The sequence below is a fragment of the Osmerus eperlanus genome, chromosome 28 (assembly GCF_963692335.1).
Source record: "Osmerus eperlanus chromosome 28, fOsmEpe2.1, whole genome shotgun sequence".
NCBI lineage: Eukaryota > Metazoa > Chordata > Actinopteri > Osmeriformes > Osmeridae > Osmerus > Osmerus eperlanus.
The window spans coordinates 6269013-6292477 of NC_085045.1; the positions used below are offsets into that span (position 1 = coordinate 6269013).

The following is a 23465-nucleotide window of genomic DNA, read 5'->3' on the forward strand; positions in this document are numbered from 1 at the left end:
GAGCGACTTACAGTAAGTACAGGGACATTCCCCCAAGGCAAGTAAGGACCCCAGAACACAACGTAATTTTGCACAGCCGGGAATCAAACTGGCAACCTTCTGATTACTAGCCCAATTCCCTCACCACTCAGCCACCTGACTCCAAACGACATCATCATTAGGGGCATTGTGGATGGCTTGTATAGCCTACCTGACTTTTACGTCAACATAATCAACATGGGATCTTTTAGAGTTAATGAAATACATGTTTAATGATCTGGTTTGAATTGTTTCTGTTCTTGGTGGCCTCAAACAATGTAGTGGTTCCTGTTCACCAAAGCACTGTGTTCCACTTTAAGCGGCTGCTTGGATGTAGTCAAAGCTCAAGTCCTGATCATGATAAATGACCTTCTCTCTTGTTCTCATTTTTTCCACCAAGAACAGAGTGTCATATTGTAAGGAAGACTAATGTTTTGATACATCTAGCAGACCTTGAGAATGAGCACCTGTAGTTCAAAGGCCACAAAGATCATATGACAAGGCCAAATTGTTGAAGAGAATTCACCCTGACTTAGGCCAACATGACAAGAATCTATGATAGCTCCTTTCACTTGCTAGACAAGACTCCCTGGATCTGAACGGCGTTTGGTTCTATGTCTGTCTGGTGTCATGCCCCAGTGATTACAGTGGAGGATCTTACTAGTGCTTCCTGCAATTGAAAACTAGTTGGACATGTAGACAAAGGAGATTCATTAACAACATTGAAAAATCCAGGAATGTATTTTTATGTGACAAGATGGCATTTTGGGCTCTGAGCAAATTCAGTTTTGTGACTGCGAAAAAGCAGTATGTGGTTTGGTTCTTCGAAACAACTGAAAATATGCAGTAGTTGGTCAAGAAAACAGGGGCAAAGTATGTCTATAAGTTCCATTAAAATATTGTAAATTGATGAATGTATTGTTAAAGTGACCTTTTATGAATTCCACTGTATACTAAACACGTAAGTACATGAAAAGCCAACATGTCCAGTTTGTTTTTTGTACATTCGTTGATAAAAGAGCTGTGTCTAGCATAACATTTCAACTTACTTTATTTACCCTTATTCTGTTATAGCATCCCCTGCGTACCTACAGTAATCTTCAAGTACACAAAGCCCCAGGCTGCCCAACTATCAAACACTTACTGCTGATTTGTTTATGGATGTTACTGCATGTTTGACTTTAATAATTTAAAGTGTATGCCTGCAGGATGCTCCACATAACAACCACTGAATACATATAGTTTTGACTTGACAATCCCATTCATGCAGGTATACTCAGGCTACCTACTGGAGCACTCTTGGTTTGAGTTTGATTAATAAAAACAGTCCTCACCTCTAGTTCGACTAACTGTATCATAGTTGTCCTTAACACAAAATTGGCAAAAACATGAAATGTTTTGGAAATTGTGTGAAACTGTTCTCCCCTAGTAACATTCATGGCAGCTTGAATGTCGTCAACTCCATTGGAGCGACACATTACATGACAGCATGTTATTCTTGAGGGTTGGCTACTATTGAAGTAGACCTAGCTACAAGATAAATCTTCAGTATTGGGTCATTATTGTCTTAAAATATAGATAAGGGCGTCATTTTGTGTGAAGTGTAAACCACTATGAAGCAAATATTATTATGAACACATTTACTTATTCGAAGTATATTTTGGTACTCTGGTACAATTTCAGATGCATGAAACAAATCTTGTTTGTAAGACCTTACTGTAATGGTAGTGTATGATCTGATGTTGCAAACAGCAAACATAGACCTATGCCCAATTCAACTAATCAACAACAAAACCTGTACTGCTTAGTATGATATCAACATAAGTGGTTTTATAAATGAATAACTGCCTGAATTTTTGTACTGCGTAAATTGATAGGTTACTTCTAGCTCGGTGTCTCCTCCCTGCTTTCTCATTGCGGTGTGCTATTGGCTAACCTGGGTCCGTTACACGGAACAACACGAGGTGTTAAAAAAGTACGAGCGTCTTCCCTGCGAGGACTGCATACCGTAAAAAAGTGAGGAGATGATGCCTTCTATCTTTGTACCAGTGCAAGGCTTACATCAATCAGCAAAAGAGCCCGTCCAGTGGCCGTTCCTAACTACCCATGAACCTGTTACTGCCACTCCTTCAGGACTCGCAAGAGGGTGAAAACGGGCAAATTCACCCCATAGTTTGTGTCTCTCGGAAAGTGAAGCAGCTACGGTATGGGTGCTTTGACGAAAGGACGATACCTTTCAATGGGCTTCGTGTTCCTCGTATATTTCACTACAGGCACGACATCTAAAGGTAAGATTAAGGTCCTGAAAACGTTCCTAAATAACTACCTAAGCCAATGTAAACGTTATCTGTTCAGACAATGATTGCAGCAAACGTTTTTATTGGAATTAGACAATCAATACCGATGCGTATTGGTTATCCTCATTTTCTGTGTATTTGTAATTTTGCATCCAGTTTTTGTACCTGTTGTAGAAAAATGCCAGAGAATGTTTATCAACTGGCTATACTACTAGTTATTTTTGATTATGAAGTTCAACAAGGACATCTTTTAAGTGATCATATCTGCACGCTCCAATTTGAGACCTTAGAAATTCGTATGGCTTTCCTCTATTACCCAAAAATATTTTACTTTGAATAATGAAAAATGCTATACTAGTCTACTACGTTCTACTTGTATCATTGAACACGTTTCTTAATTCTTCTCAGAACCTTTCTTGTCAACTGTAGCCAGCAATCCACTGAGCGTAGTCTATGTAATGCAACAGGCACAGCTCCTCTCTCACGAGATTAATCACAGAATGAATCAGGTGCTTAAGAAGGACTGGAATTTTGTCGAAAATCACAAAATATCATTTTAGAGGACCGCAATGTAAATGATTAATTAGGTTGCATAATATGTAGCGTTAATTTAATCGTGGCTGAATCATCACATCTTTCAAGAATAATTTTCCTTAAGCCAAAAATGTTCAGCACATACCTTTGTCACAACGCTCATGGAGGTTTTGCCAAAAAAGCTGTCCTTAATTTCTTAACATTATTAAACCAATAATTGATTCTGCTCCTATAGGCTTGAGTTCAGAGAACCTAATTGACATAACCAATTGTAGTACTCTCATAAAGGGTGTGGTACTGTCTTGTGCTTCTGCTTTATGTATTATATACTGTACTGTAGACACTGCAATGCTGCATACTTTGGTTTGTCAGCTCATGATTGAAAATATTTTGCTATTTACCCTTGTCATCAGGACCAATGGAGTTGGCCTGAAATTGGACATGAGGATGAGAATGCCTTTTCCATAGAAAATGATGACTTTGGTGTAGTCTTGGGTAATGTGAAGACTTTTTTCAATGCCCTTTACATGTGACACATTCATCTCTGAGGGTGTCAACATAAAGACAGGTGTGGCACGAACATTTGATCACAAGGTTGACTCTATTAACCAAACAGCACAAACACTGGAGCCTTTGATGCACTGGGACTCCACTGAACAGATTTAAGCTCTTAAGGATCAATGGAGACATGGGCAGCCCTAACGCCGGCAAAAAGAATCACGCGAGGGGTCATGAACTGAAGTTTTTCCTGTGCATCATTGTACTGAGCATGCTCACTGAGACCCAGGGGAAACTTTAAAAAGCTTTTCAATTGTATCCTGTGCGCTTTGCAGTTTCACTCGTGCCGTATCATTGCACGCAAGGATGGGAAGCTCAAGGATCCAGAAGGACTAATAGTGCAGACTTTTTCCAAACCCATAGCCTCATTATTGTCCAGCTGGGGAATTTAACAGTGTGATATTGTAGAATATTGACACAGTTTTACGTATTGGTAATTTTTTCATTTTTCACATTTGATAGATAATTATACAGCATGTAGCTTTGGCTCATAGTGGCCTGCCTTCCAAGGCTGGTTTATGCTTCCAACGTGAGAATCATTAGCCTTTTTAGTGAATAACCAAGCAGTGTGATTATTGTATTTTTATTTTTAGAAATTGCTGTTAGTATATTCTTACTTAATTGCATATACCACAGAAAGGTAATCAGTCAAATGTAATTAAAAAAATAAATAATTGAGAGGGTGATAATGCGCAAGAAAATGCAGTCTGTATTTGCTTTATTACAGATTCCAGCAATTTCTTGCCTGCACAAAATATATTTTTGTGCATGCTCTGTCAGATATACATGTATATGAAATGTACTGCAATTGTCTTTCTCAATGTGCAGATTTCTGTCAAAAATATGTAATTCTTTCTAAACATGTATCTGAGGATGACCAGCACACAAACTAACCTAAATGTTGCCCCATTTTTGCTTTCCTATTTGTTCTAGACACATTTGACATGTAACCTAGACTCATTAAGCTAATCTATGCAGTTCGTCTGTAACCCTTATAGTTATAAAACGACAGCAAAAAAACTTGGACGGCTGAAACTGTGGCCACCAAACATTTAGTTTTTTCTTTTAAGGTTTCCAGTTTGCTAGCTATGGGCCTTCCATGAAAACAGTCCAAGGCCAAATCTGTTATTTTCACTTGGAGAGAGTGGTCGCTGATATTTTCACTGCCATCCTGGAATGAATCATCACATTCAGGCTGCCGTGGGTGTCAGTGTGAGCAGTTCAGTGCCCCGATTTACATTTAAATGAAACCAAATGGCTGTACATTCAAAAATGATATACAGTAATGATGATGGTAATAAAAGCAAAGTTCCTTTTCCATGTTGGACCCACTTCATTCTGCAGTTGTTGATATTCCGCATTAGATATATTTGATCCGTCTTGTATTTTTGTGTTTCGCAATTATTACCTTTACATGGCATGATTTCAGTTTAAGGTATTGTACCGGTGCCTGTAAATCAACACTAATTCTGAACCAACACTTATTCTCCCTTTTCTCATCTAACCACTATGCAGTTCTGTTAAGGGAGAACCGTGCTTGATTGGAACATTGACATCAAATCCAATTCCTCTCCATTACACTTTCATGAAAATGTCAAAAATGTAATTCTCTACTTAGACAATCAGAAAAAAATCGATGTACAGTAAGCAATGTTTGAGGGCGAAAACAAAAGCGTTGTTGTTGAATTGCATTCTCCTTTGCTATTCCTGATGTGCTGATCCACCCAGTGTGAATGCTCCAGTTGGCTTCCATCCACTTTATCTGAGGGAAGAGCAATCAGGGCAAGGAGAGGAACCCATCTCACTCACAGTGCTGAATCATGTACAAAGCACCAAGTGTATGTCCATCCATCTCCGTCGGCAGATTCAATCAGTGGTGGTCTTGGACCCCCGGGTCTTCATTCCACAGCTTTGCTTACAGCACAATGCCAGATCTCAGTGTGGAACACAAAGACAACCCTATTGACAATCTGGGAGATGAGGTTACTGTGTCTTCTTCGACCAAACACTTGAACCTTACAGTAACATCTGGGTCAGTCCCTTGAAGAGGAACAGTGCAAATTGTCCAATTCAGAAACCTCACCATTAGTCTTTGGTGAAAAAGAAAGTGAAATAAAAGAGAGGCTGTGACACTGGAGATGGCGAGAAGCTTCTGCCTGAGATTCTTGGCCCTCTAGGGGCTCATTAAACCAAGGTCTGAAGGGCTTGTATTAGGTAACCTTGTGCTTGCCTGACTCTCACTTTACTTCCTACAGCTCAGAGACAAAGGGACATACAACCAAATTATTTTTGTGCTTATTAATCTGCATCCACATCAGCTTATTATCCTCTCAAGAATTAAATAAGTACTCTCAAAACTACATTCCATCTGTTTCCTGTGTCTAATATGGGATCCTAGACACTGTCAAATTCAAGTTCTGTGCATTTCCTAGTGTAGCTAATTACTGATGCTGGAAAACACAATTTAGTCTTCAGTTTCTGGTGGTCAGTCATTTTGATTATAGACCATAAGCAGATGATTTAGTCTGTTAGTAAATCTGCAAATAATGATCTTATTTACATTTTTATTACATTTTGTAGTGCTTTTTCTGTAAACACATCTCTTTCTCATTTAATGGAAAATGTGTTTGTGTTTCCCTCTTGTTGGTTGTGTGATGGGGTGTTAAGTCTCTTAGACATTGATCTGATCATGTTCTCCAAATACGGAGGTGCCCCGTTGTGTAAACAAGCTCGGCAAACTTTCTCCACTATCAGTGTTTACAGATGGTGGCCGCCAGATGAGGTTTTTACAAGCTGGCTTTACGATTGCCTCCTCTTTAGCAGGGCAACAAGCAGCCATTGGACCCACTGGTTTTATACATGCACACACACACACACGCACACACACACGCACACGCACACGCACACACACAAACACACACACACACACACATGTGCACACAAACAGGAAGAGAAGGAGACATTCAGTAAAAATGTTAGTTCATAATGAAAAACCTTTTTACACACTTGTACATAGACCATTTTGTTAAAAGTTCCTTCATTTTATACTCAATCATTCAGTCCCACTTTAACTTATCAGAATGTTTTACTGTGATGGAATAACATGTACAGAAACTGTGTGTGGGTGGGCAGTAGTTTCAGTAGAAGTATAAACAAGCAAGCTACTGTGTACACATATCTAAAACGTATTTGATTGAATCTGGTCATGGGCCTACGCATAGTTACAGGTATGCCAGTTGAAAAGTAAGTCCTCATCTTTCATCCAGTCGGAGAAAATCCAATATCACTATCGAAAAGCGTGTCATGTTGATGTATGATGCATGGCTAAAATCTATAGTTGACTATCTCAAACAAATGGCCTTTTGATTGAGTGAGGTTTCTCAGTATATCTCTGTTATAGGCCACCTTATGAAACTCCCCTTCCACCACCATTGTTATTTCTGCTGTATTGACATACAGTATGTCATGTGGACCACAGGATCTCAGGGCACTGAAAGGTGAAGATACTAGTAGAGGACACAGAGCAGCATGTGAATGCCATAAAAGAAAAACAAAAGACATGCACATAAAAAAGATTCAGATTTGTGCTGATTGAAATTCTAGAGTGAGACTGACCGACACATCATATTCATATATTCCAATGAAAATATGAGGTAAGTACTGCACAGTTAAGTATACCTGACTCCAATGGCAACCTCGAGCATGTTCACACCATCTCATTTACTGTACCTGTCGTTCAGCGTGCTTTTAATTCACACCAGTCTCAGCTACTTTAGATGCCGGGTCACTCTATTACATCATTTACCATGTTCCATGGCCTTGGGTCAGTTGAACTGCTCAAACACATAGTTTGTTTATCATCGAGTCGGCTGTGTGGGAAAGAAATTCTCTGAGGAACAAGATGTGATGAATGGACTGCGGTCCCAGTCACACAGCGTTCCCACCCTGCGGGTCTGGAGCACCCTTTATGGTCTCTGCTGGATCCCTAGTGCTTCTGAGACACTGGGACTCTTGGTCTTATGGAAAACGCTCGGAAAAACTGTTTGGAAGCAGGGACACTTCAACAGGAGTATAGCAGGAGTAGCTATTGCATGCCATTTGATTGACACCATTTACATCAATTGATTATTAGGGAGGAGGAATGTGTATGTTTACCTTCCATTTTTTATGCCGCCCATAAAACACAATATCGTATTTGTCGTTTTTCTTACTTTGTTTACTCTGAATCCACCTCGTTTCATTTCAGTATTACAAGTCTGCATTTAAAATATCCCTGGTCTGAGTTTTCCCGACTTGCAAATTCCCGCCTGCACTGTATCTGCATGTGGTTGTCGGTTCCCTCGTGGCAATATTAACCCAGGTTCTTCATATCAAATCAAACACTGGGAGTTTGAACTGAACTGATGAAGGAACAGACTACCTCTCAATGGTGTTGGCTACAGTGAAACAGAGTAATATGAAAACACATTAAAACGCATCACCAGGGCGGACACATCATGCAACCGTTTACAAGGTGCACAGACGGTTTCACCATATTTAGAGCCAGGGTTTTTGGACAAGGAAACAAGGCAGACACATCGTTACGACCCCAAAGACAGCTGTTGTTATTTCCTTAGAAGAGTTGGTGATGCAACACCTGAATAGTGTCCTCTTCTATTGCAATGGCAGGTTGCCATGGCTTCACGTCCTTGCAGTATAAAAGTTGAGCTCTCTTGTATCCAGTGCATTAATCTTCTAGCAAACGCAATGAGTTAATACAGACTTTTGTATCCCGACGGCCTGAGTTTGGCATGTGTTTCGACAAAAACATGGAGGTGGTGGATAACAGTGGACTTTGATCTGTGGTGGCGTATCGATTTGCTCTGAGTCAGGTGATCCAACCATCCTGGCCTGGGACCAGATACAGCATTTATGAATATTGCATTGTGACCTACTGTGTTATCATGGTGGTTTGTGCCAAGGAATGATCCTTTCAGATATCCTCAAGGCATTCCTCCCACCTACATTCTTTTAACTTTAGAGTTCATCGTTTAAAAATCAAGTCAGTTTTGATGCAATGTTGGAGTTCCTTGGGGTCAACGCCGTTGTGGATTATACAAAGTCAGTATGTAAATCATAATGCACTCATCTCAGCCTGTTCTCAGCCACAATGCACAGTGCTGATTTGGTTTGACAGAGAGTGTTGTTTGAAGCACACTGCATGCAGGCTTGTCTGCATCAAACCACCTTAAAACAGAACCGTATTCATCTTCTTCTGCTTGGTTGCTGTATTCTGTGGGCTAGGGAGTAGGGCAGTTGTGTACTGACTACCTGAACGAAATACACCTCTATCCATAGTGATTTAATGTCATGTTTTTAGCAGGACACATACAGAGATAAGAGCCATCTTCTGTTTTATGGAGCTACTTGTCTGTCCTGTTATTTCCCAGGGCAAGTGAAGCCCACTTCCCCTGAACCGTCCCTCATGGCGGTCCCAAAATCAACTGCAAAAAGCTTTTAATGTCGCCCTTAGCTAGCTTGGAATGTACCCTGGGCTTCTTCTGAGCTCAGAGAAAAAACCCGGAAAGAACTGGGTAGACATGGGGTGGGTGGTGCAGATATGTCATGTAATGAAAACATCAACCTAAATAATGTAGTTGATGAATAGGCAATGCTATTTTGGGTCATCAATAATGTCCAATGCAAATATTAGTAATTAGAATAAAACATAATAAATGGAAGATCATTGATTGTGCTTTCAGACTGATTAGACTGATGAATAGGCCTCTTTGAAATATGAACACATAATTAACAGGTTATTGACAAAGTGCACACTTCACTGCATAAATATGAACCTGAACCATACCAAAATGGTATCATACCTGCTCCTTTCACCATAACAATACACATGTACAGTAGTCTATGAAACATCTTATAAACATTGGATACACATTTTTCCCTGGATGGAGAACAACTGGAGGCTGTACATTTCAGACACCATGACTAAACATGCGTAAACATACTCTCAATTTACTCTTGTGTCATACAATACACATGATCTTAGAAACCAATCATTGAGTCAAAATAGTTTTGTAAAATAATTTAATTTACCACCTTGAGGGCTAAAATAGAACAGTATTTGAATGCAGAAGGCAACCACAAAGACATTTTTTACACTTCAACTGCCTCAAGATAAATTTTCATCTGGGTTTTGACTGTCGGCAATACAGGCTGCAGGATAATTTACAATCCATCTTTTAACATGGTCTTCAAAAATAAATGTAACTAATTGGACAGACACTAGCTTTTATGTTCTAAATTATTTGTGTTATTCTTCTGCATAACAACAATTCCATATTTTGTCAAAGGAAGACTGTCACCTTTCTCATTATGTAAACGTTTACATCGAATCACTCCACTTTTTCCTCCTACAACTCCAACTGGAATAACATATTACTTTCATTAAAGCTAGATTTTTGTTCATAGTACAATGTTAGGTAATCAAGTGGATTTGTTTGGGGTTTCTGCTGTTGAAGGTTACAGTCCAGACAGTATTGTTACATGTCACAAAAAGTGTAATTTATACGGTAGAGATTAGTAATCTAGAATCTAATTCCTAAAAGAGGCCTGCGAGAGCCACAAGGAAAACTTGTAACTCATAGTAATTGGATTAGCATTCAAGCGTGCCCCAAACACACAATGCATTCTATTCACGGACCCTTACAGTTTGGCAACTGGTCTAAATTACCAGTAAGTAAAATTGCTTTGAAGGTCTTTAGCATGCTGTACTAACCAGTGGTAATTTAACAAAGAGTGCTCTGCAGAAGTGGCCTTGGTATCTCTCTCTGTCACCGGTGCATCTGTCCCCAAGCAGGACACTATTGATGGCCCTACAACATTACTTCCTCACTCACTTGGAAGAATGGCGTAATTGAATCCCCATTTGCAATCCAACAAAATCAATTGGACGCTGGCCTTGAGTTTGCCTTTAAAGTTGTGAGCATCTTTGCATTGTCAAGGATTATAATGATGTTGGTTAGTGTCTGCTACAAATATCTGTGGTCAACTGCAGTAGTCATTCCACGGTTTAGACTGTACACTAATACTGTACTTAGACATCCCTCTTAAATCAGCCTGGTAATCCATGGTAATTCTCAATGTTCCCCTGTCACTCCTTTTTAGTTTTGTCTCAACATTTTAAACTGCAGATGAAATGACATAAGAAAAACTATTTTAAGATTTAATGTCAAGAGGTAAACAAGTTAGTGGCTGTACTAAATAATGTTATACTTAGTCCAATTCTACACCTATAATAAAATGTTATCCTTTAGATGTATGATTTGAGTTTTTAACCAAATTAAAAGTAACTCTATCACAATCACTTTTGTCTGTATGTTTTTAGAGTTGTATGTTTTCTAATGGCCTTGAATCTGACAATAAAGTTGAACTGAACTACGGTACATTCATTTACAACTTATCAGTGAATATTTCTACTCTGAAAGCAAGCTGTGTGGTAATATGAGCATTTCTGTTCATCCTTTTTCAATTTTAACAATAACTATCTAATACATTTCCTTTTTTATTTAATAGCTCCTATAATAGACTTTGATAAATGTTACTTTCTTTTCTGTTCAAACACTTCCCTTAAAGGCCATGCTTGTCAAAATCCATCCTTTTTCATTGAATGTACTGAACTATACCTACAGAAGGAGACAGAAACTTAAATGTCAGCCAAAGAGCTGGATATATCCTCCGCAGCTTTGAAAACAGAGCTTGTGCTTCTCTTTTTGGTAGAGAGCAACTTAACGTGGTAAAGCCTTCTTTTTAGCATTGCAAGGGTTGAAAGGCAAAGCAAATGTAAATACAATCAAATGAGATTCAGAGGGTGGACATAGAGGCGAAGGGGTGAAAAGTAATAAGAAGTTTTGATATCACAAGGGAGAACAAAGTGCAGTGATTACATTTATTTCCACTGGCCTATTACTAGAGCACTGGGGGGAAACCCAAGCTGAGCTTTCTGTTTTTTTCAGCAGGCCACTAGCTGTTAAGGCACCTACAGGTCTTTTATTCATGACAACTCGCTTTTCCAATATCCTGTGAGAGTTCTGGGATCATTGAAGTTGAATTCATTTGTGGGGATCTATTTCATTCTTATGAGTTTGACCCCTGCCATTGTAATTTCTAGATAGCCAATATGCTTATGAAAATGTAAAGTTAGTAACACTTCATTTTAAAACTTTTTACAGATGTATTTGAGGGACAGCAATAATGTTCACCATGGTTGACAGCTGCTGTATATTGAGCCATAATTGAACAGGTTTCACACTAAATCATTTTCGTCTGAATCTCAGCATGGGTTCTCAAAGTGCTGTAGCTCCAAGCAGAAAGTTTCGCGAGAAAACCCAATACTAGTTCAAATTACACTCTACTCGTGTGTGACTGATTTGACACATCCCGTATGTTAATGTCAGAAGGCTCCATGCTCATTGCCACCACAGCAGTTTCACAGCATAGTTTTTAACTACTTGTGTGAGTTCATCATCCCATTCTTGCCATATATGTTCATCCCAGTGAATCATTCAATGTGGCAAATCAGCAACAATTCGGCGGAAAAATCCTTGAACTTTGTGTAAATAACATCATTTCACTTCTTCTTTTCTTAGTTGAGGCAAACTGGGCCTCGTGAGCGTGGGTGGTGAATGCCTGACAGGCATTTATGATGGATACCCCTCCATTATCAGGACCTGCTTCTCTGCCCTCCGTCCTGTGGGACACAGAGCCGGGGACATTTATTAATCGACTGCAGATAATTCCCAATAAAACAGTCAGCAGCCAGCTCTGCACTACAGACATCTTCTGGAATGGCACCCTCCCTGTGTGACATGATGCATTACCATGTCAACCTTCTTTCCCTGACTGGAAACTATTATTAACGTAAATACTGCAAGCCTGGGCTTTTTAATACTGAAGCTGCGAGTCTGAGTGATGGAAGGTTGTTTTGTGGAATCTGTAGATGTGTTACGGCGTTAGTTTGCTGAACAGTAGCAGGGCTGCCAACTCTCATGCATTGGCCGTGAAACACACGCATTTCAACCAGTTCACACGCTCTCACGCCACACATTGTATTTCTCACGCTGAGAAGGCCACGCCGACCAAGTAGTTCTGCTATCGTTGTAAAGAGTAATGGACGAGGCGCAGGTACAGGTGGATTGAAGCAACATAGATGCGTGAACACCCGTGAAAGCTTGTCTCGGGAGATATACCATTTAAAGATACAGTTGATCTTTAAATAGTATATCTGCAAAGGTTTTTGCCTCTTATTCTCACTTAGCAATAGTAAACCTCACAAATGGAGACTGGTGCTGGAGTGTCTTTTGTATGCCAATTACCAGGGGCCTGTTGTGCTTTATACCCTTTATTGTGAATAATGTACAGTCCAAAAGGTCATTTGATGCGATGAATAGTGGATCTGTTTTTGTCCCTTGGGTGTTTCTCTTCCAGTGTCCGTTGCTGGCTCCACTCTCTCCTGCCATCGCCCTCAATGGCATGTCTCCTCTATCAAAACACTACCTGTTGCTTATCCTCTTTGATGCCACCATAAAGAGTCAAGATGCTGTGTGGGTACACAGCCAGTATCAGGGGGCTGGCTTTCACCCCCCCTTTCAGCAGCAAGGTGTAGAGGTCTGCACTGCACTAAGATGGTCTCCCTCTGACAGAGTAAACCGGAACATTCGGTGTAGTGAGAACATCACTTGAGCCATTGCTTATTGTTTGCCATTGCTTTTATACCATAAAGCTGGAAAGTGCCAATCGCAATCATGGGCGGCTGCTTTATTGTTGGCCGGTGGAGTTCCATTTCGCAGTTCCGTGGTGAGAAACGGTTGAAGCAGTGATGTTAGGCCAGCCGCCGAGGAGAGAGAGCCTTTCATTAGTCTAATATTCCTCTGGAGCATTCCTTGCTCTATCATCAGCTGTTTCCTCAAGTCTAGAAACATGAGAGAGAGAAATAGAGAAAGAGATGGGGAGAGAGGGAGAGAGGGAAAACCTCATTTGACCTCAGCTACTTAATGCTTAGAAAATATGCCCCGAGCTGAGATAAGTGTCTTTGCTCTGAAGGACGACTATTTTTGCGGTTCTCTTCCCATTTAAGTGGTTGTCTTTTTGAATCTATGAAAAAGGGGGAAACCAGTGTAGCTAGTAGCCAGCTAAGTAATCCTCTGATCTGGTTGTTACCAATTAAGGATCAGTCATTTTGTTCGAATATCCGTATTGTATTGCTGAGCTGTGTGGAGGATCATGATGAATGGGTTATATCATTTCTAATGGTGTTTGTGAAGTTAAATCCAAGAGCTGGCACTGTGTTGCTCTATGTTTGTTTTTCCTCCTCTATCATGTGGGCTTTGAACCCATTGTGTTACTGTCAAACTGCAGTGTTTAAACTTGTCTAGCAGACTAGATTTGTGACACTGTAATGTACATGAACCAATGCAAAACCTTATGCAGTCTAAGCCCTCATGTCTTGCAGTGGATTTCAATCAATTATACTCATTGGTTATATGCAGCTGAATAATATTATCCTTGGAAATGGTCAGGTAATGTCCATAGAATTATGTACTGTAACACTTACTTATGCATAGCATAGTGTATGTCCGTACACCACTGTTCTTGCCTACACTGTCATGTCCTCGAAAGGATTTGAGCATGTCAATCAAACACAATATGCTCAGATCGTAACTTCCTTAAGTAAGACTGACGTTGCTGCTCAGTGGACGTTTCAAATGGGGGTCTCCTCCACTTGTTAAATCCTCAGGAATCAGGTGTCAGCGAGGCCTCTGTGCACGCACTGCTCCATTAATAATGGCGACACTGAGATGGAAAAAGATTCAGCAGTGGATTGTACAGAAATGTGCTGGAGGCCTTGATGCCTCCTACTGTTCTTGTCTGTGATTGTGTTCCGAGTGGAGCCGGAGGGAACTTAGAAGAGGAGACAGGTGCAAATCACAACTACTTAACCGCATTACAGGGGCGGGCATTGGAGGCAGTGGGGACGCGTGTCGCTCGTCCCAAACACGCGATTATATTTGGAGCAGCGTTGTTAAGAGATGAAAAGGATGCGCCGTCTCCCCATTTAGAAATTGATGAATGCGTTTCATCTGACAGCGACGGTGTACGTTTTCATTGCACTGTCGGGTTCCCGTGTAATGTGGTTTGGCAGTCGAGCGATTTCTGTCACTCCCACGTTTAAAAAAGGGTTTTCGAACCTTGGACCCTTCTCTCCCTGCTCCATTTCCATTATATACAGCTTGAAATTGATTTGTAAAACCAGAAAGAAAAATAATTGATGGCTGTGTTTGACAGTAAAACGTCCCCTGTCACTGCCTGCTTAGAGTCAGGCAGTCAGGCAGTAGTTCATTCACTTGCTGAGTCAGTCAGTCAGTCAGTCACAGTCAGTCCATTGGTGTACAGCTAAGCATCTGTGTGTGAATCCTTCTGAGTGCGATGGGAGTTTTGTTTTCATAGGCACAAACAGAGCTGTTAATGTGATAAAGCGGTTGACCTTCTCTTTAATTGCGGCACAAATCCGTTGGATTCCCTTGTTGTTCTCGACATCTCTCCGAGATCCTACTGATATTAGAAGATGTTAGGCGGGTATCATGGAATTAATGCGGTAGTAGTTAATTGCATTTCTTGTACACATAGCACACACTTTCATCCAAAGAGAAGTTAATGAATATATATATATATATACATGAGCATCTGCATCTGTGTCTGTCTCTGTGGGATTTTTCTCTGCATTTCTTTAACCATAAATCGGTCAAGCCGTTTGAGGTGGGAGACCCTTAGGGTCGCATTGCGTTGGTCAGCCACACCATTGTCATATTACACACATCCAATCAACATCACCAACATTAACAGGGTGGTCTGTTCAAGACCAAAGACTCGCATGCTCATCTGACGTTTCTGCAAATTCATTTTTGCCTCCACCACTTTAGCTCCGACTGTTGGTCCAGTCTGCTCTGTCTGTCAGGGAGTGATGGATGTTGCAGCTCTCTGTCTCAACTTCGGTTTATTGCGCAGAGAGCCATTGTGAGCAGAACCATTTAAAAAGAAGAATGGTCTGTGCTAGGTAAATAAATATTTATGCTAAACCATACTACCCGAGTCTTCCTGTCTGAACTACTACTTAACCATTTTCAAGTGTCTTAATTTCAAGTTGTCGACAATCATATGTCATATGGTCTACATCATCTTTCAGTAAGATGATGTGGAAGTTGAAAGTTAACTTTTGTACGAAACATTCGTGAGACCTTGGGTCATCAATTTAAACAGAAAAACACAGCATGTTCCCAACAATGGCCCGTAAACAATGCAGTGGATATTGGAATCTTTTCATTCTCATCTTCTAGCATTTCAATAAAGCTGACCAATACTATGCCTCTGCACAATTCATCACATTCCTTTAATGCTTACCATTTCGATGTGTCGCCTATTGAATGACAAGCGATACATAACCGCAATGATGTCAGGACACTGGCCCGGCCTGAGTGATGAACATTCATTCACTATGACTTTGCGACACACACACACGCACACACACAAGGAGCAGCAACACTGAGAACACACACACACACGCACTGAAGTGTCCAGTAGAAAAACCTGTCCTCTGTATTTTTCCCATTCATACCCTTCCTCCTCCATGGACAGCCAGGAGCAGTGGAAAGCCATATCAGCTGCACCCGGAAACCACTTCTAAGTTCTCAGGCCCATGTCTTGGTCAGGGACAAGGCAAGGGAGCATTTTGTTCTTGTTCTGCATGGTTTTTGTAACAGGGTACTTTTTAGAGGAAACCCAAGTGACCATGGCCCATGTGGGAATCAAACCCGGGACCTTCTTGCTGTGAGGCGGCAATGCAAAGCATTGTGCCGTCATGCCACAGTATGTCATTTTGTCATTATCCATACTGCAAGTTGAAACAAATGCTTTTAAAAATGTAACCACTCACTGTCACCTTTCATCTCATCAAAGAAAAAAAAATACTGAAAACATGCACGGATTCATTTGATTGGTTTCCTTTGTCGACACTTAAACAGGCATGGGCTGACACTCACATTTGTACAGCAAATATTTATGTGAGTGTTGTTCAGGTCACATTTTTCTGTGTTTGTTGACCTCCTTCAAAAATGTACACAGATTGTGCTATGACTTTAGTTAATTGACAATTTATCTCAGCTCTGAAGAGCTTTCCTTTGCTATGGAACTGCTACCAATTACATTTTAAAGTAGGAGGATTAATGCAACTTTTAATTACAAGGACGAAAAAGCCAAATACTTTTCAATGTTTCCAAATGCACAACACTGATTATTTCTAAGCATTCTAAGGTCTGCCTCTCAGCTGATAAGTCCACTATTTTCAACCAGAGACAGATTAAAGTCCAAAGTTGGTAAAGGAACAGAAATTAACCCTTTGGGCTTAATTAGCATTTTCCAGATTAGCATAATATTCTCCACTGGAGTGTCATTTCCTCTTTGGTTCCTTTTAAATAGAACATCAAAGATGGTTTGTCTTGGAGACATCCCCAGTCTCCCAATTTTGGATGAACGACATGGACCCTATAGGCCGCCACCATGGAATTGTAGTAAAAGGGAATACAGTAGGAAGGAAGAGGAGATGGCCACGAAGGTGCAGTAGGTCTGACCATGTTTGCCTTGGTAGAGGATGAAGGTCTTCCATGACGAGACCCCAACTGCTGTAATCCATGACTGATGCTTCCACTTAGCAGAGACCTCATGATTGTTTAAGAGGGCTTAAAAAGCAACGTCTAGTTTTGGCATCTTAGCATGGACACATGCATTTAAAGATCCCAAGCACTGACTGTGGAAATCATTTAGTGATATATGTCATGATTCAATGTATATGTTCTCTGTCCTCTTTCGCTTCTGATCCTTACATTTGTCTGCATATTAGGACATTGATCCCTTTTATGCAAATTCGAAGTCCCATGTGACGGTGGAGTTGCATGTTCTAATTTTGTTCAAAATCCAGATGGACGAGTCAGGCTGCCAATGAATCTGCCAAGGAAAATATTCTGAAAGGCTGCTCTTATTTCTTTTCATTTCATTTTAATGCTTCCCATACATACTCTTGGGGAGGTCTGTGACAGTCACATTTGTCAGTTTATTGGAAATTGCAAATGTGTAGATTTTATAAAGTGCTCACTGTTTGCACCATATAAATGATAGAAAGTGCAGTACACATCACACCTCTGATTGCAAAGAAAATCTAATTCATGTGACACAATCTCTCTCACCTGCGGCAGATAGTTGACTTAAGCAGTTTCTCAAATCAAAAGTAAAAAAATAAAATAATCTGAAACTTTGATTGCTGTTTCACAATTTCTCCCATTTGGTGCTACTTTTTTGTTGTTGTTGCTTTGAACTCTATAAACACGGTTCAAGCCAGTGAGGATCTAAGCAGCTAAGCCAACAGTGCTACTTCAGCTCCTCCAGACATAATATCCCACTATCTCTCTTTATTTATTTAGCTTATAAAATATATTATTTTGGTTGAGTCTTTATTGCACCTCCATCTCCAACCCCTAGCAAAAGATGTGGCTAGCTAGCGGTGGGGTTTGTGTCAGTCCTGTCACACCGTGGCCTTGTCACTTTGACGGCAGGACTGTTGATAAGGCAGGGCATGTCTTGAGAGATCGGCACCTTTCAGTCAAAGGTGCCGAAATGCCATTCACCTGAAGGTGAGCGACTTACCCCTAAGCTGCCAAGCTTAAGTTTTTCTGACTGTTGGGAGTTGAGCTATAGTAAGATGGTTTTCAAAATGTTTTGACAATTTCCTGGTCTATAGACAAAGAGACAAATCCATGTTCATCGTTCCCCTCGATATTGTCATTGGAGTTATATCACAGATGGCAGTAACTTTTCCATGTTATGCCTCTGGTACAACTGTGGTATTCTGGATGTATGTTTTGAAAATACATCAGGTTAAGATTTTGAGCACTGGTATTTCAATAAATTGTCATTAACAATGTTAATGACAATTAACATTGGGAAAACAATGGGAGCCCTGGGGAGAAACGGTCGTTTTGCCAATCTGAAAGTGAACAAAGTGAGACTAGTTGACCTGAAAGGCCCTGGAGGTGAGAACTTTAGAGCACTTCTTTTATTTAATTTCCATTTCATCCCTGACTGTAATTGAGAAGTAGCCAAAGGCCATTCCTCGTACAAGATTTGGTTGTTAGTTACCAGTTCCAACTCTGTGGCAGTCCATACTAGGCCTATATGCCTTAGTATATACTATATGCCTTAAGGACATTCGTGGGTTATACAGAAATATGCATGCAAAATATGAATTTACGTGAATAGAACAGAAATAGAAAGAGTATAATTTACAAGACATTTTCAAGACTATTCTCAACTTAACAGAGGAAACATAATGTGTAGCCAGAACTTCCAGAATATGAGGACATGATGGATATGTCATTCTACCGATTTGACGTGTTAATTGAAATCTGAGTCTGCCGCTCTGCTAGATTAAGTGCTGTGAATGAATGGTTACCATTCAGAAACAGGACAAACACTAGACACCCAGTAAACCGGAAAATGTGTCCACTAGGGAAGAAAATTGTTCCATTTCAAGAAATCTATTAACATAATCCTGTCATGTGTACCATTTGGCGTGATTTGATATACCTGGAACAAATCAATATTGAGACACATCAATCAATCTTCTAATCATTATCAAATTGGACTAGAATTGTATATAACTTGTCTTAGAATATGCAACATTTATACACCAAATTTTACATTTAATGTATTGTTGGTGGGAATTAGAGACAACGATGTTGCAAAGACAACACTTGGGATAGCTTTTTTTTCATTTTCCTTTTTCAGTAAGATTGCAGTGAGTTAGGTAGAGGTGGTCTTTGAAGAACAAGTTTAAGGAGCCTTCAGCAAACTGGTGCATCACTCCACCTAGAGCCTGTGATGTGGATGAATCTGATGGGGAGAGTGTCTAGGTACCCATTACAACTGTCCGACTCACCACAGAGAAATCCATGATCACTCAGATCAATCCAAATGGTTACTTTTTTGATGTGTGCATTTGAAGCAGCCCAGGGTAATGGATGATACTAGCCCCTGGTTTCCAGGAACCTGCTTGAAATTCTCTCTATCTCAGATTGGTAAGTCAATATACTCCCACATCCCCTGGCTCCACGTCAGGGGGTCTTGGTCAGACTGACCATGTGGATTGGATGGGCCAAGGAGGAATGCAATTTTCCCAACTGTGGGCCAGGAACCAAGGGAGGTCCTTTAATCAGGCTATTGGCCACACAAACCTGGGTTGCAGCATGGGATAGCTCATTATTGTTTCATCACCAAGTTGTTTAAGCTGCAGGATGTCCTCAATTTCAGCATTTTTGGGACACAGCTCGTTGCAACTAGAAAACATACATTCTGTCCCAAATGTATGGATATGCAATTATTAATGGTCTATGTTAGTTCACCAACCATCTACCCAATACAATAGTTTGTTGCTTTGGGCTGAAAAACACATAGATCCCAAAGTTTAAATGAATGGTAATTGGGCATCTCATGAAGGAAAATTTACGTTAATAATTTATACTACATATCCCCCAAAGTTACTGAGACCATGTTTGTAGTTTCTATGTTGGTGTTCTACATATTATATGTAGTACTGTCCTCAATAACAGATGTTGTTGCATACTTAAGTTGTCTGCAAGATTCAATGAAAAGCCACAACCTCGGGTGGAATCATCAAAATCATTGATGGCAATGATCACTGGGATCCAGACTGGGGGAATTATTCCACAAGAGTAGTCTGGTTCCTCTAATGGGTTGTTCCAGGGTTTGCTGTACGCATCATGATCATTAACATTGAAATATTCCCATCCTTAAGTATGAACAGCCAATCTGGCACCAGGACTGACAGCCCACCCCTGTTGTGAGCTGGGGAGCCTGACAGCAGAGCTACAAACAACTATACTGCCTCAGCTAGCTCTGTCTAATGGTCCTACACAAATGAGCTAATGGGGGGTGCAGCATGGTACCTCTCTCCTACCTCCAAGGTTGATTGTCCATAGCTGATTGTCACGAGCATAATGACTGTATAAATGAAGCAAATAGAATATGGACTCTTGTTTATGCTTATTTTAAATGCAAGTTATGTGAATGTTATTCAATGGCCATGGAAAACGGCAACGAATGGAAAGGCTTGTTTTGTTGTGAATTGGACCCTGCTGTTTGGCTTTGGTCAGTCCACACTCTCATGGTCCAATTTGAATTCTAATCTGATCAGTTCTACATCAATGCTGTGATGAGGCCAATTTTGGTGTTGAATTATTTGCTGGAGTAGAGCCTTTCCACAATTGCAGTACCTGTGTATCAACCATTAGACTAAACCATAGTTCTATGCTTAGGTTTGTGTTGTACTGTAGGGCAGGTAGAATCTCTTAAACAATGTCAAACTAGTGTATTATTTCGTGGTTGCGGCCCCATTTTAGAACATTAAACCGGCTAGCCAGTGTTTGCTTACCACTTAAACACATTTAGTTACAGTGCTTTTCACTAGGGTTCATTCTTTCATGAGCAGCAGGTTCCAATGAAAGGTTCTCTCCCAGATACTGTCTTTCATCAGATTCGATGAGGGTATATTGGGGTAATGGAAGGTTTTTTATGAGGCATTTGTTACACCCGGCATATCAGGACCTCCGACAGAGCGAGAATCATCGATCAAAATAATAATCACATCACATCATATTGATTGGACTGGGTCTCTCCCCAGGCAGTGTGATGACATGTTTTATTTTCCAGTCCTCCTGCAGGTTTGGATAAGGAGGGGTTAGCATCTTGCACTTTGTATCACCACAAGCTTTCATGCCGTCACAGCCTTGTTTCAAATGGATAGTTTGACAGGCATCACATTGAAGAGACGGATTTGAATTGTATTTTAGCCCTAATTGCAATCATCCATCACTTTGTTAAAAAAAAAATGCACACAGAAGGAAAGAAGAAATGAAAAATGCATAGAAACAAGACATGTCCTTTCCTTCCACTTTGGTTTGTCAATTAGCATATGATAATTAGTTATGGGCAATTGGCCTCATGGATGGTTTCATTAAAAAGTATCACACTGGGACCTCATTAACAAGCTGATATAGGAGGAAATGTAAGACCTGCTTTACCCTTGTGGATTTCATTTAAACCGAAACAAGGTTATTATGGTCTGACATACGAGACTGAAAGAGTAAGATCTTACAAATAGTTGAGGTGGTGGATGTTTGTGTTGATGAATAACTTCAGCATGGTGTTAATGTCGTCTCGCTCTTGTTTTCTGTGGGTGTCATTGTAAAGTATTCATCCCATTTAATGCGTTGTTAACTGCCTGTCATTGTGCAGATCACTTTTTCTCGTCCCATAGTGGTTTCAGCCTAAGTATGACATGTTTACACAGCAGGCTTTGTGATAGCCTGGGCGATGTTGCAGCTAATTGACTCACTAAGAGTGAAATGATCGCCAAAAAAAAACTTGATCAAATGAGACCTTGGGACAGACGACAGAGAATGATCCTAATTTGAAAGTAGTTGCACGTCATGTCGTCAAATTCCCTCGCTGGTTTTGGCTGCTGTCATTGACAGGAAAGGTGACTGGCGCCCCTCATCTAACTGAGAAGTGTGCAGTGAAGAGGTCTCTATGGGTTGTATCAGAGCAGCCCATCCAGAATGGCGTTCCGCTTCCCTGACTCCCCCCCCCCCCCCCCCCAATCCCTTCATTCCCTTTCCTGGGCTGAAGCAGTACCTTTGACAGCTCCAGGCGGTGTTACAGAACGAGCTGAAGAAATATTGAAAAAGCACACTGCTAGAACAAGAGCAGCCGGCATGGTCTATCTTCTGTCCCTCATACAGTGCGGGGCATAGGACGATGTTTCTCAAATGTCATTGTGGAAAAGCTGTTTAGGATGTGTTATAACTGGTTTCAAAGATCCAGTCTCTAACCCCGTTAATTCCCTTTTTTTCTTCTTCTATTCAAGATGGTCTATTTAAATTGACTTTGATAATCTCTCCAAATCCTACACTGCAAGCTGACATTGATACAAAATAAAATTGGGTAGTGAGGCTGTGTTGGCAGGACTTGCTAACAAGATTGGTTTCATAACAGGGAAGGGAGTTGAGCTACCAAATGAATTATTGATAGTGGCTCCTTTGTGACCTGCCACAGATGAGGGCACAAAGTTCATTTCTGCAGATATCTGACAGCACTCATAATGGGACCGGCCAAGCAGCAGCAACAATAATATCTCTCTTTCCATGTCTTTTTTGTGCCCTCAAGGAAGGCTTTTTGTGATTACATTATTATGAATCAAACTGAAGACTAAGGGAGATGCTTGTGGTGTAACAGATGTCAAAGCTGAGAGCACCGGAGCACATTTGGAGCATCTAACTATAAATCAACAGTTTAAGGGATTTGATGTCTATTTGATGTCTATTGAGGGCAATAAAGATTGTCTCCACTAATTAACACTGTATGTTTCTAACTTGGTCAGTTTTCCCATCGAGATGGAAAAAGCAATATCCTACAGTAGGTGCATGAGAAGTAAACGCACTTTGTCATGGTAACCACCAGTTTGATTTCAAATCACTCATTAATTCAAGAAAATCAAGCGGCAGACAACAATTAGAACATTGTTACGGGCCCCTTTATGTATTCCATCCCGCTTCCTGTTTCCCAGGACACCTGCTGTGCGGAGCCATACAGCAAAGTCTTCAACCTTGGCCCAGCTGTAGCCAGTATATTTACCTTGGAAGATTGCACCTCGATTGAATAATCACAATCACTCTTTCCTAAAACAGCTACATGGAGGGCTTCATTAATCAAATGGATACACTCTGGATGCGTTCAGTAATAACCTGAAGGTTTGCCAAGGTCTGACTGGACAAAGAAGACAATGACATAGATCATATTAATTTCAGATAATTGTCTTTACTTAATAAGTTGCCAAGATCTCCACTGAATACAATTGTCTGGCATTCATTAGCTTTGCATTGT

At 40.5% G+C, this 23465-nt stretch overlaps 1 protein-coding gene across 1 annotated transcript in view; it reads left to right on the plus strand.

Annotated features, from left to right (window-relative positions):
* Window positions 1-1998: 1998 nt before the first annotated feature.
* unc5db (unc-5 netrin receptor Db) overlaps window positions 1999-23465 on the plus strand; it is an 80218-nt gene continuing 58751 nt past the window's right edge. The window contains exon 1 of the mRNA XM_062454168.1: window positions 1999-2306. Coding sequence (XP_062310152.1) covers window positions 2225-2306 — 82 coding nt within the window. The 5' untranslated portion in view covers window positions 1999-2224. The remainder of the gene's footprint in view (window positions 2307-23465) is intronic.